This window comes from Alternaria alternata, assembly GCF_001642055.1.
Source record: "Alternaria alternata strain SRC1lrK2f unplaced genomic scaffold CC77scaffold_34, whole genome shotgun sequence".
Classification (NCBI taxonomy): domain Eukaryota; kingdom Fungi; phylum Ascomycota; class Dothideomycetes; order Pleosporales; family Pleosporaceae; genus Alternaria; species Alternaria alternata.
The window spans coordinates 88,307-107,097 of record NW_017306223.1 but is presented as its reverse complement, the minus strand read 5'-3'; the positions used below and the strand labels follow the sequence as shown (position 1 = coordinate 107,097).

General features: G+C 51.2%; 7 protein-coding genes and 1 non-coding gene across 8 annotated transcripts; 3 read left to right on the top strand and 5 right to left on the bottom strand.

Moving 5' to 3' along the window:
• Positions 1-36: 36 nt before the first annotated feature.
• Positions 37-1,555, bottom strand: CC77DRAFT_573714 (hypothetical protein). The gene is made up of 2 exons (XM_018532294.1): positions 1,328-1,555; positions 37-1,192 (listed from the first exon to the last, which is right to left on the bottom strand). Exons 1-2 carry the CDS (start codon positions 1,357-1,359, stop codon positions 307-309), a joined length of 918 nt encoding a protein of 305 aa, XP_018379585.1. The 5' UTR covers positions 1,360-1,555; the 3' UTR covers positions 37-306.
• Positions 1,556-4,556: 3,001 nt separating this feature from the next.
• Positions 4,557-5,909, bottom strand: CC77DRAFT_1014200 (hypothetical protein; the record flags this gene model as incomplete). The annotated part of the gene is made up of 4 exons (XM_018523881.1): positions 4,557-4,628; positions 4,679-4,730; positions 4,918-5,160; positions 5,572-5,909. 4 exons carry the CDS (start codon positions 5,907-5,909, stop codon positions 4,557-4,559), a joined length of 705 nt encoding a protein of 234 aa, XP_018379584.1.
• Positions 5,910-6,021: 112 nt separating this feature from the next.
• Positions 6,022-6,693, bottom strand: CC77DRAFT_573680 (hypothetical protein). Its single transcript, XM_018532293.1, has one exon. The coding sequence runs from the start codon at positions 6,587-6,589 to the stop codon at positions 6,134-6,136; it is 456 nt and encodes a 151-aa protein (XP_018379583.1). The 5' UTR covers positions 6,590-6,693; the 3' UTR covers positions 6,022-6,133.
• A 632-nt stretch (positions 6,694-7,325) lies between these two features.
• CC77DRAFT_573672 (hypothetical protein) lies at positions 7,326-9,276 on the top strand. Its single transcript, XM_018532292.1, has 2 exons — positions 7,326-7,770; positions 7,910-9,276. Exons 1-2 carry the CDS (start codon positions 7,541-7,543, stop codon positions 9,027-9,029), a joined length of 1,350 nt encoding a protein of 449 aa, XP_018379582.1. The 5' UTR covers positions 7,326-7,540; the 3' UTR covers positions 9,030-9,276.
• Positions 9,277-10,285: 1,009 nt separating this feature from the next.
• On the top strand, positions 10,286-11,410 carry CC77DRAFT_573649 (hypothetical protein). Its single transcript, XM_018532291.1, has 2 exons — positions 10,286-10,720; positions 10,775-11,410. Exons 1-2 carry the CDS (start codon positions 10,430-10,432, stop codon positions 11,039-11,041), a joined length of 558 nt encoding a protein of 185 aa, XP_018379581.1. The 5' UTR covers positions 10,286-10,429; the 3' UTR covers positions 11,042-11,410.
• A 657-nt stretch (positions 11,411-12,067) lies between these two features.
• CC77DRAFT_1014198 (hypothetical protein) lies at positions 12,068-14,005 on the bottom strand (the record flags this gene model as incomplete). Its single annotated transcript, XM_018523880.1, has 2 exons — positions 12,068-13,839; positions 13,900-14,005. The coding sequence occupies 2 exons, from the start codon at positions 14,003-14,005 to the stop codon at positions 12,068-12,070; spliced, it is 1,878 nt and encodes a 625-aa protein (XP_018379580.1).
• Positions 14,006-15,017: 1,012 nt separating this feature from the next.
• CC77DRAFT_t103 lies at positions 15,018-15,116 on the bottom strand. Its single transcript has one exon. It is a non-coding gene; the product is annotated as a tRNA-Asp (tRNA).
• A 1,565-nt stretch (positions 15,117-16,681) lies between these two features.
• CC77DRAFT_1100165 (hypothetical protein) lies at positions 16,682-18,411 on the top strand (the record flags this gene model as incomplete). The annotated part of the gene is made up of 2 exons (XM_018530051.1): positions 16,682-17,944; positions 17,998-18,411. The coding sequence occupies 2 exons, from the start codon at positions 16,682-16,684 to the stop codon at positions 18,409-18,411; spliced, it is 1,677 nt and encodes a 558-aa protein (XP_018379579.1).
• Positions 18,412-18,791: the final 380 nt, after the last annotated feature.

Here is an 18,791-nt window from a genome sequence, read left to right as displayed (position 1 = left end):
TTGGATCAATAAGAAAGATCCAGAATGCAGCATGAATTTCCGAGTCAGCTAGTATTGAGCACAAGCGACATACTGAGCAATGTTGATGTTTCAATTGCGGATTTAATACAAAGACTAAAAACGTACAAAAAAAGGTATTAAGACATTATCTTCTCTTTTTGAATAGAAAACCCAACAAGAGATGAAACGTCCAAATCCCCAAGATCCCAACGCCGGATATATCCTTCCTAACCCTACACGCGCAATGAACCATGCAAATTGAATCCAAAAAAGGTTAAAAAGGTAATAGGCGCGAAGAGACCCAGCTTACGCGCGAAGAGTGCCATAGTCGCCGTTAGTCATCTCATTCGGCATTTCCTTTAGACTGAACTTTGAAAAGTCCTTGACAAGGCCATTGTCCTTGCTCTTGAGATCATCCGCACCTTTCCCACTCTTCTGCTGTGTCGGCTTTGGGCGTTTGTTCTCGTTAGTCGGGCTCTCAACAACCGTATCATCGGTATCGTCGGCAGTCTCCTCGAGATGCTCAGCCCTCACGTCGTCATCAACCTCCTGCTCCGCCTCGTCATCCAACTTGGCAGTCTCCTGCTCCACATCGACAAGGTCCTCGGCCTCGGCGGGCTCCTCACGCGCATCAGGCACAACTTCCTCCTCGAGACGCCAGTCCTGGATCGCCTTGATAATGTCGACGGCAAGCTGTCCGTTCTTGCGGAGTGCCTTATCCCAGTGCGCTGGAATACCCTTTTCAACGACCATCATGCGGGCGACGGCGTGCACAAGCATGTGTCGCATTGGGCTTCCGTCTTCGGTGTTTGCGTAAATGTATTGCACGCGACGCAGACCGGGGTAGCTGTCGCTGTACTTGTACCATTCCCTAACCACTTGCAGGACGTCGGAGACGAGGCCGGGGATCTCAAACTTCTCGGCCATCAGGTACAGGTCGAAGCAGACGCCTAGGTCGGCCTCCTCGCGTGGGACGGGGAGAGAGGACGAGTAGAGCCAGCCGACGAAGGTCTTGAAGGGCGCATCTTCTTCTTCGGGGAGGCCGAAGGATTGTGTGCGTGATGACGAGTTTGATTTGGAGTAGAAAATCTTGCGGAAAAAGGGCGAGTGGTGGCAGAGAAGCTTTTCGTGGAGAATCCAGTGCGTGTTTTCGGGGCCGACGTAGATGTCGACCATTGAGCGGGAGAGGAGCCTGTGGTTGGTGTGTTAGTTGATGCGCGATGTGATGTAATCCAACCCCTTCCATGGCGAATGCGACAATGCGATGCGCCGTGTCATCTCATCACCATGGACGATGATGCGCGGCGCATTGGAAGTCATCACGTACTCATTGAGCGGCTTTTCCTGTGCACCAGACATGATTTCGGTGGTTCTTCTCGGTGATCAGCGACCGTTGCGATCGACTATCCGTTCCCGTCGGGTGGTATTGCGTGATGCGATAAACTTTCAACGTCCGACGTCGACAGTGCGCGCAACAAAGTATTAGTATGGTAGAATGAATGCAGATGCAAGTAGAAAGACCGATGCAGGACAAGGACAGACATGTGGCAGTGCCAACTTTTAAGACCACCATTCCCAAACCTGCACGGTGGTGCCATGCTCCCAGCCTCCTTGGCTCGACATATGACGTAGGTACTTTTTCCCTCCACCATGCGAAAAGAGAGACCTATGATGCAGCGTCTGCGGCACGCTTTTCCTTGAACTGCACCCCTGTTCCTCTTTCCCGCCCCGTCCCCCGCTTAGTTTTACCCGCTAGGCAGGCATTGGGGGGATCGAGAACACCTGAAATGCCACACAATGCAATTTCCAGCTAGCGATGCAGGTTTTAGGATCGGATTGGCGTTGCATGTCATTTCGCTTTTGGATTACGCGTGTGTGGAAGGCGCTGTGTTGGGAAAGGGGGGGCTGGAGGCGCGTGTTGGATTCGGACGGGATGCACAAGGGGAGGTGGATTAAGTAAGTGTGACGTTGACTTGTGGGGATGGTGCTGCCAGGCTTGTCAGTGGCCTGCGGTAGGCAATAGATTGACGAACCGTAGTTCTGTGAGTCTTTGGTACGAGCTAACTCTTGCATTCCATATCTTCTTGTGTCCGTCACCGTGGAATGGTTCTGCGCAATCTGACGCTGACCATAACTCCCAGATTCCCCATACACAGCTAAGCGACGACAGAATGCGCCCGTGTCACGAAGTATTGTCTCAAAACGCAGGGCAACTGTAGTATTGCTTTTTGCCAGACACACGATACTCCAGCCTCACCGCTGCGACAGCCTCGGTGCTTTGTTCTCGTGCTTTTCCTGCACCCCGACAGGCACTCCCCTATCAACTTCAACATCGTGATCACGAAAACACAAAACTGCTCGTCTAGTTGCGATTTCACAACACACCGCAACTGCCAACGCACAGTCTAACTCCCCAGCCTCGCAATGTTCGCATAGTTCAACATGCTCGTCCACTCAAGCCGCCTGTCGCAGCCTCGTCGCCCTCCCTACTGTAAGTACCAGGGCGACTTCAGTGCCAAGCGCTTCAACAGAGCTGGGTGCATTGGTAATGCGACTTGACGTCTCGCGTCTTGACATCCATTCTGATGCACAGTGTTGAGGGAGGCTGTCTAGACGCGTATTCGCGATGTTAAGAAGGGATCCTCTCCCAACCACCTTTACTGACTTACCTCTTTGCTTGACTTGTGGAGCCTCGTGCTTGAGTTACTCAACTCCGTGTCTCTCAAGTTGTTGCAAAGCCTTGGTCAGCGTCTTCGGCCTCTACAGTTGGCACATCTTGCTCGGTGATGCAGAGTCGCAGCACCACAGTCACTGCTGCGGTCCCGCCACTTTCTTCTTCATCACATGAATCTCAAGATTAAGAGCACAGAAAGCACCACGGCGTTTGCACAAGGCAAGACTTCCGTTGTCGTTGATGATGTGACATGTAAAATACATCGTCATTGGGCCGACAGTGCATCCGATCTCGACGATCTGCTGGTTGAACAACGACTTCCTTTCACATAGCCAATGTGCCAGATGCTTGCTACCACCGGAAGCTATGCTTCAGCTCCAGCTCGCCTGGCTCAGCCACCATCATTGTTAAAGGGACGTTGGGATATGAAATGAAAAGTCGACTGATTTGTCAGCATGTCGATTATTGTCCATCGATATAAACTGTGCATCTACTGCCTGTCATAACCTAGCCGCCGTGGAGCAAACTGCTAGGTCAGATGCACTGTGGGATATGTAATTGAAAAGCTCACGTATCAGAATTGGGTGTTGACTACCTCATACGTATCGTCTCACACAGTCCACTTCGAATGCTCATGTACGACGGTACACATAGCCATAAGGAGACTTATGAAGACTTTGGCTGTCACACTCTACGCCGCTCCTCGAGAAGAGAGCTATGGAGAACTGGAAAGGGCGAGAGCTGGAAACAGGCGTGGTGACACGTATACCAAGAATTCTTCTTTGTCGGATTCAAGTCGTAACTTCGTGGTACTAATCATCAATCTAGATCATTTGAGGTTCTTCTGATCTCTCTATTCTGTTCGTTGTTGGTGATACCACTAATTGCAATGCTCATACAACCCTCAAATCTCGAGGTATTCCGTAGGGAATGCGAAGATACATGACGATCTTGTGTGGTCAAAGAGGTATTCACGCTTCATATTCCGACGCTATCTTGCATCGTCGTTTGGGGTTTAGCAGATGCTGTTCTGATTCTCTTCGAGATACATCGACTGCTTCTTCAGGCTTGAGGGACCTCACACTACTAGATTGTCACATTGTACGTGCATTGGTGATTTTTGATACACAGCAGACCAGCATTCTAGTTTGCCGATTTCTCACGAGTCGCTGTAAGACTAAGAATCATACTCACCGCACTGTACATACCCCAAGGTCCACGTACGATCCCAACACATCATAAAAACATCGATGCCACGTCCACAGGTGGACCATACGCGCTTATCCTGATATCTCACAGTAGTCCATTCGTTATATACTCTCTCCATTACGTATCGTCGACGAACGCTGAAGTTCTATATGACGGGCATTAGTGCATGCAGTTTTTATAAACGTATATGTTACAACAGAGAAGGACCAGCTAACATGCGAAGATAGTGTCTTTTGCGAAGCGAATCGTAGCGCATAGTCATGGTTGTCATTGGGTAGGGAAGAGATGCCAATGCTACACAGTCTTGGACAAGGGATGTGGTGATATGGAGCGGAGTGGTGTAGCGTGAATTAGAGAAGTACTACCCAAAGACAATGGCGACCATTACGGTGTAATTGCACATGTTGAGCCGCTCAGATCACCGAACGCTTGCGCGCTGATCTCCCGGTTGCCGCAAGCTGCTGAACGCTCCGCCGAACGGCAACAACGTATTCGAGTCGGCTTCTCGGACGACGAAACTGGGGTGTTCCCGTTTATTCACTTTCCGGCTCTCTCCTCGCCAGCGATGCTCGTTCCACAATGGTGTCTATCTATTTTGTGAGCGAAATTCTCATGCAGGACACGACGCCGTGACGGCGGGCGATCCTGCAAGCGATCTGTCGTGTACTATAGATTACAGACTTGATCGATTCGGACGAACTGTAGCGCTGGGTGTTGGTGGTACCACGGCTACGTTACCGTCGCACTGAAACCGTTCAGAGCAAAATCTCCGAAGTTGCGTCGTGTCGTGCGTACATGCATGGCATCAATTGGAGGACGATGATGATGATAGTTCCTTCGGGATCGGCTACGCATGAAACATTTAGCTTCATAACAAAGAGTCAGACAAACGCCATCAGACCCTGAGAATCCTTCCCCAAGTCATTGGCAAGCCTCGCCCGTATTGCTTTTGTATGGAGGCACATGACAGAACATGATCTACGCCGCAGATCAAACACGCATCTTATCCAGCCACTAAGCCACACCGTACGCACCATGTGCTTCTGCGGTTCGATCCGAAACCGTCGAGCTGCATAGCGCTGCGCATCTTTCGGTACAACTGCGGAAGCGCGAAGGAAAGTATTGGTACAACAGTCAGATGCTCGCCGCAACGAGCGCATTCGGCTGGATGCGGGTGCTTGAACGTGAATTGGTAAACGTGGGACGGCAGATCTGCATTGACGCAATCGTCCCAGTGGAGTAGGTTGTACAGCTGTAGCTGTTGTACAGCGCTGCATCTGGGGAACGGATGTAGTCGGGAGGCGTAAGCCTAGCGATGTATAGGAAGGGGCGAGTAGATGTGCTGCGGTTGGTTTCTATGCCGCATGCTACAGGCTGTACACGTTGTGTGCGGGCCGCGAAGGAAGACGCTCAACAGTATCCTTGCGCATGTCATTCGCCGAAGGTATTGCTACTGACTGCCACCTCATCTCCTCACCAGTTTCTCACTCTGCGCGAGAATTTAGAATGTCGGACTCATTCCCGATCTTGATTCAACGACACTCAATAGCGTGCCAAGAGAGCATCTACTTGAGACTTATCCCAACAGATGGCAGTAATTGCTCATTCCCAACAGCAGGGTAATGGCACGCGTGCTAGAGTGCTACCACGGCTAGAGGTGATGGGATCACTTCCCGAAATAGACTCACGGGCGATCCTTTTCTTGATTGGATGGTGGTTGGGAGACAGCCCTATCCCGGTCGCTCGGTTGGATGCAACAGCGTGTTAAGCCCCACCAGTTCCATATTGGAGAAGCGATGGTGTGATTACCGCTTTTGGATGGGCTGCCTGAGATTATCCTGGAGAGCGTGTCGAGTCGGTACCTGATCGACCCTATAACGACTGGGGATGTGGAAGAATTGCAAAAGGCCGGCGGCTGAGCGGAGGCGGCAGACACGGGCAGTAGCGAGAGAATGGGAAGGAGTCGTCGAGTGTCAAGGGTGAAATGAGTGCACAATACCCTGCAGGCAGCTTCAGGGTTTTCCATGTGGTTAAGATGACTCTACAGTCGACCAAAACATGGTGGTAGATGGCATTGATGTGGCTCAGAACAAAGAGATGATGGACATTGCAGGAGACATTGCGGTGGTCGCCGAGGAGAAGCGACGGAGGGGTGCTAGCCGAAGCATATGGTTCATAGTATGAGGCAGTCGCGGTGGTATTGGTGCAACGGCGGAACCATGGCTGCAGAATCTACCATGGTATCAGGGTCTAGAGAATACACGGCATTGAGTCGTTTCTGCGTAACGGTCGGAGAATACTTTGCAGGATGTGACTCCGAGATGTGACTCGGAGGTGTCGGCTATGGTGTGTTTCAAGAGATGCTAAGCCGCGGCTCTTTGTTAGAGGTGAGTGACTGAGTGAGTGACTGAGTGAGTCAAGCAGGAAGGGGCAGCCTCCACTACACGATTGATGAGGCAGGCGTGATGTGGCAAGGAAGGAGCCATGTGACAGGCAAGGAGGTCGCAGAGGAGCAGTATCCCAGGACCGGGCGAACGTTGCCGGCCACGTGTGAAAGATGCCGACAAAGGACCCTGGCTCAGTGCGAATGACTAAGGGCAGGCGAATGACTGAGGGTGGTTGGCCCGACACGACTAGGGAGGACTGTGAGAAACAAACATCGACTAGCGCTATTGGAGAGCTGGCCTTGCTGAAACACGAGGCCATGAACGATGTTCCTGGCCAATTAATCCTCTTCCGCTCCGTGTCGATGGCATCTGCTTTGAGCGTGGTCAAACCGCTGATGCGCCGGCGTGAAACAAGTCGAAGGCTCGTCTAGGGCCGGCCGGCAGGCATGAGCTGGCTCGAGTATGATTGGATGCAGAGCGAGTATTGGCAATGGGCCTGTAACGCCTTGCCATGCACACGACGGCCAGTCATGGTGAGGCTGGCATGCGCGGCGTGGTGCACCAGGTCGTGAGGTCAGCTTTGCAAGTGGTGCGCGAGCTGAACAGGTGGTGAGCGGGTGGTGAAAGCGCGAGTCCTGCAACGACGGTGGGCATTAGACCATCACAGAGATTTTATCCATCTCGCACCATGGATGCCCGCCCGCGGATGCGAAACAGTGGGTTGCCCAGTGGCGTCTGTCTGGTGCAGCGAGCTCCCGCAGAGGGCGCGACCATCTGCTCGCCCTAGCCATCCCCAACTCACACTACGCATGGAGGGCCTGGCTCAGACGCTCGCTATAGGGCCGCCCATGTCAACCGCCCCCCGGCCTGGCGTCTGGAGGCACGTCGTCTACTGCATGCCAGCCGCTGTATCGCTCGACCATTCCCTGCCCGCCCTGTGCAAACACAAGTCTGTGCGAGCCATTTTTATCCCCTCCACACCCGCGCCCCAAAAGACACGACGTGTGCTGTCTCTCTCCGACGCCAGCCAGCGCTGCTTCTTGTCGCATTTAATTTTTTCTACCACTCCGCCCGCGTGCATATCCTCACGCATAACTCGCAGCCCGCACTCGGCCCCGGCTTAGTGTTGCACCAGCCTCTAACCCCCCCAGGCCTGCCCACATCCCTCGACACTTGGTGTAGCGGACTTCCTACAAGACCCTGCCACACTTCACTCCTACAATCTATCTGCCCCTCCCACCGAGCACAACACGGACGCCCACACGCGACCATGACCACCGTTGTCGCCAATCCCCCGGCCCCTGCCCAGCATGCGGCACCGGCGTCGGCAGACGGAGTAGGCTCCTCGAGGACATATGCTCCCATTGCGCCCTCTACTCTCTCTCCCCACCAAGTGACGCCCAACTCTCGCTCTAAGCTGCCACCAAGAGAAGATGCTTCACCTACCTCCTCCAGCCCAGGTGCACAGCACAGAGCCGAGACAAAGCCCTCACCTCTTTCGTACGTCGTTTAGTCTTTCTTCTCGATCTTCTTCCTCATCATGCCGTCCTCCTTCGGCCTCCTCTCCCACCTGCACCTCCATGTCTCCTCCCCACAGAGATATCATGTCACTCATGTCTAACCGTCCCTCCTCTCGCAGGTCTCGTGGCCCTGTCCCCAAAGTCGTAGTCAAGAAGGAGCCCACATCGCCAGACATGCCCACCACCACCAGGCATCGGCCCCAGCGCCTCAACCTCGCCAACCACAACATTGTCCACTCGTCGGGTGCCCTCACGGCACGACCCTCGGGCCAAGGCAGTGCCCACCTAGGCCTCCACGATGTTGGCATGGCCTGCCTCTCACCTGGCTTCCACACCCAGGACCCCGGTATGCGCGAGCAGCTGCAAAGAAGCTTGGATGTAAGAGAACGCCAAAGGCAGATCATCGAGGCGCGCCAGAAGGGCGGCAAGAGCGGACCATCCGAGACAGAAGACACACGGGGCACAGAGATTGGTGCTTTTGGACGGACAATCAAGACACCTCAAACCTCTCGCCGGAAGGGCCCACCGCCCGGTCTTTCCATTGCGCCTCCTTCACATTCGTCCTTCTCCAACGACCGTGTAATCCAGTCAGCGCCCATCAACCAAACCTTTACTGGTCTGCGCGGCAATGCACCACCCTCACGACAGCTGGCCAACGGCCCGTCAAACCTGTCGCAATCATCACACATCCACCATGTACCGGCACAGCAAACCAACAACCGGTTACCCCCCATCTCAGACGTCTTCCCAGAGCCTCTTGGAACAGCGCGGAACCCCTACCATCAGAACAGCCCAGGACACTCATCGCATTCTAATGTCCAGCCCCCAATGCCATCACCGAGCTTCCCGCCCCCACAATTTACACAGCCGCCCCCAACATCAAGACCCCGAGAATACAAGTCCGCCGAGGAGGCTGTTCAACAACTATCCGGGGGTCGCGAGGATCTTCTGCCCCGTCTGGTCCATTACGGTGGTCACCAACCCCCAACACCCCCCTCGCCAATGCCCAAGAATGGATCGTCAGCATATGCATCCAGGCCTGATCTGCACCGAAGTGGCAGCTCTCGGAGACGCGGCCGCGACGAATACGAACAAGACAACGGTACCCCGCCGCTCGGTCGCCAACAACCACGCCTCGGTCCCTTTGGCGCCGGCCGTGACTCACCAGAAACTCAACTGAAAAAGAAGGAAGAATTCATTGGACTGTGTGCAAGAGCTTGGGATCTGTTTCACTCATGATGATACCCGGCTTCGGCTTTGACTCGATAATTACTATTCAGCGACAACTTGATCTTATTTCTATCCTACGGCGCATCATCACTCTCGCTTCAATCATTTCGCTTCGATTTCTCAGCAGGTCGTTTTGAACACTGCAACTTATTACCCCTTCGTATTCGCGCATTATTGATCTTCGATACGTTTTTGTAAAAGCGCCAGCAGAAGCAGCCTCGCAAGGGGTATGCAGGGTTATACCCAGACACACGCACCCACCACATTTCCATATGTTATTCCTTTTTATTACTATTCTCAAACTTTTAAGTTTCGAGTTTATTTTGGGAGAGAATCATTCATCATGTCCATATGAGTTTAAGGGATGAGGGCATTTATTCGACAGGCAATGTTTTGCTATACGTGGCTGAGGCCGTCTTGAAACACACAATGTCTCATGATCATTCTCACTTTTACCATTATTTTTTTTCTCGTTCTTCTATTCCACTGAAACCCCGACCTGTTTAGGCGGTGGATCTTTTTCTGTTTGCGACATGCGATGTGGAGGAGATACCTTTTTCGACTTTTGTTGGGGTGTTAATCTTGGTTCGAGCAAACGCAATGTCTAGTGGATCTGCAGAAAGGCAGGACAAGTTGAAAAAGTAGCGCTCACGCACAGTGACGCACTTTACCCTAAGTGCCGTAACAATAAGAATGTTCATCTTTCATACTATGATGGCTTTTGAGTCTGGACCCTGACAACGTGTTCGCGTGCATGCATGAACAACACTTCACTTGGTAGCGTTGCGTCACCAGACAGACTACTAAAATTCATTGGACGATAGCAGCTTATGTTTCCGATTGTGTAGTCGGTCTGCTTCGGAGTCTAATTGACAACGCGCAACAAAAACAATGCATGGAGGATAGCTTACAGCACATCACAACCTGCCGAGAGAGTACGCAGTACACAAACTCCAACGAGATCAGCCTCGCAGTGCGTATCAATCATGTCTACTCCATGCAATATCACCAATAACAGCAATGACGCAGGCATGAGTAAGCAAGCCCAAAACACCGACCGCGTCATTATCGACTACCGTGATTGCGATAATCATCGTTCGCATCCTCCTGTCCATCTCCATCTACACTTTCCCATACCCACCCCTTCAAGTAATCATCTACAACAATCCTATACCTGCCCCGCATAGTGACTCCCAAGGCGGCCAAGCCGGTCGACCCAACCGTTGATCTGTTTACCATCCTCCTGATTATCTCTGGTTGTCTACCAGTAACGACGGGAAAGAGTATCCGAAGCTGCCGATCAGCGTTCCGTAACTTTCGTCAATCGCCAATCTTTGAAGATCGCAAACATGCTGCCTTATGTGACAGATTGATTGGTTTCGATCAGCAGAAAAGACTGAACAGGCGGTATGATGAACAGCATTGAAAAGCCATATCCAGCCCTATGTAACAGATTGAGTATTGGGTCTCTGGTAGAGAGCGGGATCGCGGTCACACGACCAACGGTACAATCAAGAGTACGGTATGATGAGACAAGACGGGAGGACTTCGGGGGAGACAGCACCCGCTGGCCGACGACTGACGATCCGGTCTTGGTTGTTCGGAATGTTGACGATCACAAGCAAGTCGGCTATATGCAAGACCACCGAGAACTTCATCTCGTGCGCGCGCACCTTTTCTCCGTCTCGTACGCGTTGTTTGTCCGTCTAGCAAAACATCTTTCATCTCGCCAGCATCCTAAATCAATAGTCTAGTATCCATCAACCTTCTTATTCCAGACACCCCAAGAGACCGGTCCAAATTGCAGCGACATCAAAGGATCGCGTGCGCAGGATCGCGGAATTGAAGCCATTTGCAATTTTCCACATGATCTTCACCAGGATACTGGCTGGGGTGGTGGGCTTTGTCTTCAATTTATCCTAGCACACCTAGCCACGCACGGTGTCCTTTTCGCATCATCAACTTTCTCGCTAGACCCGGTTCTCACCCTAGTTGGTTTCGAAACAAACGTCGTTACCTAGCACGCTTAGTGACGCAGGGACCAAAATTGTGCGCTGGCAAGGATATGCAAAAACATGAAACAGCCGCTTCTTAGCTTCGGAGGTGGGAGAGCATAAGATGAATTGAGGCGTTGAGGGATGAAGGAGGAGGATCAAGGGAAGACGCGAGATGAGGGAGGATCGCGTGGGTATGGCAACGCCACGAACATGCCGCGTGTGTGTGTGCCGCGGAGTGCTGAAGGCGGAAGGTAGAGGAGTTGATGAAGAGATGCCGCGTGTGTGCCGTCGTGGCTAGGAAGGGAAATGTACGCGGCAGATGTGACGATGATGATGGCGTGGCGACGCGGTCGTTGAGCAACCATCTTGTTCCATAGCGGGAAAAGCGCGTGATGCGCGTGCTGCGCGATGGAAAAACGTTCGTCCAGGCATGGTATTGTCACTGGACAGGGTATGGTGCAAAGCAATCGAAGCTTTTTTAGGGAAGGGATACGTCGCGTTGTCACCGCTGTATCGGGCCTCGTGACCGCTACATATTGTTTTGAAATCTAACTGGGACGATGCGATTCACTGGGTTTGAACAAGGGTGTCCCCACTTGATTCTACATTATTGCTGTTCTGCTGACTGGTTGACAGGTGGTGCATTCCATCGGTTCCTTACTCGGAGCGCTGTCGGTGCTACACATGTCAGATCTGACGATGCAGATGCGCGCGTGTGCGTGGAGACTCACAACACGGACCGCCCAGTGCTGTGGATTTTCAATAGTCTGCTAAGATGGAAGTTTGCGTGCTGAAAATTGTTGTGATGCGCTATGCAAGGACTTCATTGCGCAACGCGTTCGATGGAGTTATTGAATCGCGCGTTGTTCGCTGGGGGGTTCGGTGGCCGATGTAGGTCCTTTATGTGTCGGAATTTCCCTGCGTACAGCATACGTAGAACGTGCGTTTCGCTTGTCCGGTTGACAGCCGACGAGCTCGAGCGCGCTTGAGACGGGGTCAAGGCGCAGGTCCAGCTTCCGACCGATGATTAGCACGTGCTTCAAGGCGACTTCAGGTGGCATTGTTGTGTGCTTTCAGCAAGGCAATGACTTCCGATACACTTTCTTCTCCGATCCTTTCCACCCGAGGGTATATCCGAGCGCATCTTCCCCCACATAGAGAGCCATATGGATACCGGGACTTGCGAATGCGTCGTTGATCAAGGAGAACCCGAGGGTCGACAGGACGAGGACGTCGCAAGACTTTTGCCCTTTGGATATTGTGTTCTGTAACGATGGCCCCTAGTTCGAGCAGAAGCTGGACCATCGATACCAGCGATTCATCGATAGCCACATTCAAGGCACTGTCACTGACACAGGCTCCGTGTTCAGCAAGATATCGACACAATCCCTCGTTTTCTGTCCGTACGGCATGCATCATCAGCGTACACCTCCAGTGCCGCTCACGACACACTGTTGAGAGCCTCGGTGCAACGCGCGCGTTGTACTCGACTAACATGCGCATTATGTCCAGACGCCCTTGCTTTGCGGCCTCTTCATAGCAGCAAGTCGTCTGAAAAGTGTCAAGAGCCGGCCCACGATCCAAGAGTAGACGAACGATTTTCTCGTTACCGCCTTTGACGGCTCGTTCAAGCGGAGTCCAAAATCCACTTTGAATGCCTGTCACTAGGCTTCTCCCATGTTGGGTGCTTGTCACTAGCCTTCTCTCCCCCTGTACCGTCAGCGAGACAGAAGCTCCGCGATCCAGAAGCCATTCTGCGACGTCAGCTCTCTGTGGGCTACTCCATGCGACGATGCGCAGAATGTTGCTGTACTCAAAGCAAGTCTTTGTGAGACGACGATCGCCTTGTCTTCTCTTCCCGAGACCATTGTTGTTTTTCAATTGGGATGCCAACAGTTGGAAGAGCTGAGAGCAGAAATCGACCGATCGGCTTCTCAACACTCCTGAGCATATTGCAACCTCACCCAAGTCGTATCTAGGGCCAAAATCTGGTGAATGTTTACATAGATCCATGACAAACTTTACGACATCCAAAAGACCTTTTCCAACCGCAGTATCATAGACTAGTCGTTGAAGTACATTTTGCCTTGGCTGAACATTTCGCCTTGCCTGAACATTTGGACTTGGCTGAGCATTTGGATTCGAGAAGATCTTTGCGAGTAACACCAAGTTACCACACTCGGCGGCTGTCGCGGTGATATTGTGATTGCACAGATAAGCATGACGACACTCGGACTCGACAATATGCGAAAACATGTCGTCCACAGCTGGGTCATTGAGTGCAGACCTGATTCCTTCTTGACAGTCGTTCACCAGGGCCATCTCCAGGAAACATAGTGGACCACTGAACGCACAGGTGTTGTATCGCCTGCCGTTCATACGTGCCCCCTTCAATATGCGCCCCGGGTGCGAACAAAAAGCATAAATATACCGCTTCAAAACCTCGTGCGATATCTCTTTGCTCCTTTCTTCGGGGTGGCTCACTTGAAGAAGACGCTCGGCAGCGCGGTATATGCCTCCATATAGCTCAATTTCACATAAATTCTCGTTGCTCTTTCGCTCAGAAGGGCTCATCTGACCAAAGAAATGCCGGCGGGCGTCATAGGGCATATCTTGCACAAGGCGTTCGGTAGCACGACATATGCGTCCATCTAAAATGGTGTCGTCCCAGTTCTTCTGCATGATCTTATATGTGAGATATGGCTGCCAAAATGCATCGAATCGAGACTTCAATTCTGGCTTTGTAAACGACCAGGTCTTCCGGTAATCGTCCAGTATATGGGACTGATAGAGCGCATTCTTCACTTCTTGAGAGAACTCCTCTGTCGAAGTGTCAGCATACTGCAGTGCTGCAATCACAATGGCGGAATGAGAGGGCGTACTATTCACAAGCCTTAACCTCAGCCCGCGCCTGAGACCGCGGACACTAACGGCGTGTATGAGAATTTCGCGTCGTGTCTCCGCCGGTAGATCAGAAAAGTTCGTCATGCTAGAAATATCGAGGGTTGTTGTTGAAAATGAACGAGAAGAGGTGGCGGGCAGAACCTGGGGTTGCGCCTTCCGTATTGCTTAGCGCTAGGCTGGTTCTGTTCCAGGCAACAGGCAAGGCCACCCGCAACCACAACATCGAGGAAGAGGACACAGATTTCGCATTGATGATAGGATACTGGTATAAATTGTGGATGGCGCTTCATACCAGTGTCTCATCATCAGGAAATACATTTCAGCACACCAGTACATCATGGAGGCACTCAAGTCTTTTGCTTCGGCATGTTTAATTGTTACTATGCACATCAGACAAAATGTACATAGATGTTGTCGTACAACTCACGCTTGGACATTGTTGACTTTTCTCATGGACTCACAGCTCATTCGGTACTTTCGCTTCCACAATCTCTGTCTTCCAGTCCCTTCGTGGGACTCGCAGTCGAGACGCTCGTACCTCGAGCCCTCGAGATATGACTCTGCACTCCATTCTCGAGTGGCTGAAGGAAGACGTGCGTAAATACTTTAGCTCGGTGTCAGTGTTTGCTTTCTCGAACCCTGCTGATTTCGACGGTATGGTAGGACATGGGCTGAGAAAGATGCTTTCTAGAGAATCCGGATCAGTCTCGTATAAGTCTAGGCATGGTTGTTTCAACCTTGGACATCCAATAGCGATCTTCTATCGAGACATTCATCACCGTATCAGCATGCGCCGGTGGCCTAGACGCATGGCCATGTATGTGCACCAGCGACAGTAGGCGACTGATGATGAGTGCAGTGTAATGTTACCGTAAGAGCAGCGTTTTGGTTCTCACTGACTAAGTATAGGTGAGCCTCACGCATTACGCTGCAAAGAGGAGCAAAAAGTGATAATACAGCGTCTACCACTTTTACGCAAGCTCACTGAGCTGAGTCGTCCCGAAAAAAAAGAGCACCGTTGCATCTTGCTGCACCTTCTACGGACGAGTGCCGGGAGACAAAGGACAAAAAGGCAAAAAGAAATTGAATGTGAAAGCTCTCCAACTGGGAATTGAACCCAGGTCTCCCGCGCATTTGTCAAGAGCCCGAAAGCTGGTATGACAAGCGGAAATACTGACCACTATACTATTGAAGATTGCTGATTGGATGGAAAAAAGTCGACAATAGATCTATATATTGCCATTATTCGCAGCGTAAATGACACGGGGCAGCTCTCCAGCAGTTCTTTCGAATTCGGTCGTTGGCGGTGGGTTGTGAAGAGAATTTTTCGAATGTGGTGTGGAGACAGTGGCGGAATAGGGTCCTAGTGGGGCTATCCTACTCTTCCAATAAACGCCTACCCATCAAAGTAGATAAGCAGAAACGTCAAGTATATTCATCTCGATACGATCACGGAATTTGCTCCTATCGTTTCTACGCTCCTGATTTTAACGGCCATGACAACGATGCGCGCACGTTTGCAGAACTGATTGACAGGAGAAAGTTGCTGAGATTGTGGCCGTGGTATGTTTTGTGATAGAGTTTTAGTATATCTGAAACGTCTTCGCTACGTCTTACCTCATGAGATGACGAGGTCAGAAAAATCTCCAAGTAGCAACCGTCCGGAAGATGGGTGTTATAGACATGAGGTTATGCGGGGTCGATCTTTCGGGAGGGGTCCTTATGTAATCGAACTGATCTAGCATCCTCGGGTAGCTCACACCCCAACCTCGTCACGTCCAGTGATTCTCCTCGCGTGGCTGATACGATCTTCACGCGCTACATGAGATATGCCCCGTTTTCCCCCATGATGTGCACTCTTCGCTGGCGTTACAAGTAGCATCTCACGCGCAAGAGCTTCAGAAATCTCACCACGCTTCACCACATTGCCCTGAGGCTGGTCACAACGGATCGAGCATCCAAGCGTAGGGGCGCGATGATCACGTCACATATTGGATAATAAGGAAGAAGCCTGGCAGCGTCACAGCTTGAAGGTAAGTATGTGGAGGTCTATACTAATGAAAGGGCTGAAGTTGCCTCGCAGTAAATGTTAAAATCCTCGATTCTCCAACCGCCTGCGCGCGGTCTGGCGGCCCCTCACATACGAACACCCCCTTTCATCCCACGACTCGCGATACGTATATAAGCGAGCGAAGGTGTAAGTGCAAACCATCTTGGCTCATCATCCCTATACATACCTAGCGATCATGGACGCAGTCCGGGCACATGGCTTCCACGGTCGCCCGGTGCTTGACCGGCCCACGGAGTCCCTGTCAAATAGGTTTAGTATCGCACCATGAATTCACCAGATCATACCCGAGATTCAAGTCAAACTTCCGCTATACGAAGCTCAATCGCGGATGCAAGCAGCCAGATCGCTCTATGACTTTACTCCAGTGCCGCAATACGGTAATGGAGTGTAGAGAGCATCGTCTCCTAATCATGACTTCTTAGCACCGAGAATGTCTAGATTTATACTCCATCATCAAAACACAGCAAGGTTGTGAAACGAAGCTTAGCTGAATGTGTTCCTCTAGGTGCGGACAGCACGCTGTACAGCGGTGAAAGTCCTTCATATCTAGGTTTGAATGTATATATGTTCACTGTGCACACACACCCCGACTACCTGCTATATAACCAACTCCTCGTAGCGACCTTTGCTCATCTCATCAACCAAAACCAGCAGTATCGTACGCCACACAGAGTAAACTACCACCAATCATGGCTGCCACATCAAATTTCACGACTCTTCCCCCCGAGTTAAAGGCTGAAGTCTTCACCTGGATTCGTACAAAACCGGAACGTGCAGTCGTTTGTCTTGTAAGCCGTGGATGGAGAGATATCATGGCGCCTATTGTGTGGAAGGAACTCACACTGGATCCCAAAACAATCTCGACAACTAAGCTGACAACATTGATGCTTCCCAACAGTGGTATACTTCCTCACGTCCGCCAACTCATTGCCGATTGGGAACCGTGGTGGAACGAAGATCTGAGCCATGATTTCCACGCCGCAGTCCAAGTCGTAATCGCAACAATACCGAAAAACAGGCTACTCGGTTTTACAAGTAACATGCCTTTTGAGCCGGCCTATCTACTCTCTCTGCTTCGCAACCAGCAAAGGATGAGAAATCTCGATATAGCTTTGGACAAGCCAAAGATAAGTCGTTTTCCCATTGATTTCGGGATCACCATGCATCGATCGTTGGCCACTACTGCGCTACGTGGATTGACAAAGCTCTGGGTTCGCATCGGCTCCGGTGATCACACATACCGAAACAGCGCATACATGATTAGATGTGCTCCAAAGCTTCGCGACTTGTCTATTGACGGCGACGAAGATGAAGAAGGAAACAAGGCTTCTTTCGATACCTTACTCACTTGTGAGGCCCTCGGGGGATTACATGCAGATAACATAACCGTACAGCAACTTCAGCTCTCACGCTTCAACCTGCTATACCTCGACTTGGCGACATCCCATGTTGATAAAGCATTTGTCTACATAGATTTTGCTTGCCTCCAATCTCTTTCACTATACTGTTGTCGCAACGTCGAACCATTCCTGACAGCACTCGCAACACGGCAATCACTGGACCCTAGCCTAACTGAGATTGATATATTAATGAAAGGCGACGTGCTAGAGAGCGATATCCGAGCGATTGAGCATCTACTAAGGATCTCCTCTGGTGTTCGAACTATCTGGATAGATGTAGGGAAAGCAAGGCCTGTGGACATTTCGTGCATCGCTCGACATGGCAGTACATTACAGCATCTCGGACTGAACATCGACGCGGAAAATACAGCATCATATTACTCTGTCGCCGATCTATCCACCATCTTAAAATCAGCTCCAGGCTTGACTCAACTGGCTGTCTACATCTCTCCCATAGAGATGGGTTGGTCAGGGTTACTCGGCACAGATTTTACCCTTGATGTACTCGATAGTGGTGATACTAGTGTTCCCAATGCCTTGGAGGCATATCTAGTAAGTCATCGTATCTTCATTCTCTTAAACTTGGTTGACTAATCTGATCGTAGGATTGCATCGCACGCCATCGGTCTCTGCATACCCTGCAGATACTCTCGCTACCAAATATTGACTACGACATGTCACCAGATCCCAATCCCACTCTGCAGAACCGACAACCTATTTACAACATCACGGTGCCGACCGCGAGTTTGATGATGCAAAAGCTTGCTGCTGAAGTCATGTGCTTCCTTCACAAGCTCAACTCCCACATCACATTACTTGGGCTCTGCCCACTTTATAATGAATTTGAGCAACCGAAGGCTGATCACAATGGTCACAAATGGCCGAGATACTACTACATCCGTGGCCGTATCTCGGATCCGACGGGCAGAGAGCGTTTCACAGCCGTTCCTTTTGACACTGACAATCTGCCGGATAGCTCGCTGTTGCGCCGCTACTGCGGTGGTAGTACTAGTTGGTAATACAGTCTTCCTGATAACCTACACTGTTTCGGATTCATCTGTCTAAAGTTGGTTCTTAAAACTAGTGGGCACATAGAAATATGTGCCGGCGTAACACCGACTGCTGTCGTCATCTGGCTGAACCGCTCGATGTTCAGTCACTCTCACGTTACGAGGATGCGACAGACTTTGGTCAGAACATGACTGAGAGTGTTGTGTCGGCTACGAGGTGTGTGAGGAGCTGGACAGGTACTACGGGAGACGTATAGCGGGATGAACGCTAAAGATAAGGTGTCTTGTCGCATATGAAAAGCGATCGTGCAGAGGGTATGAATCGGGTAATAGTGACTTAATGCTTTCTCGGGTACTATTCTTCTTCAACATCTCAAGCTCTCGTTCAT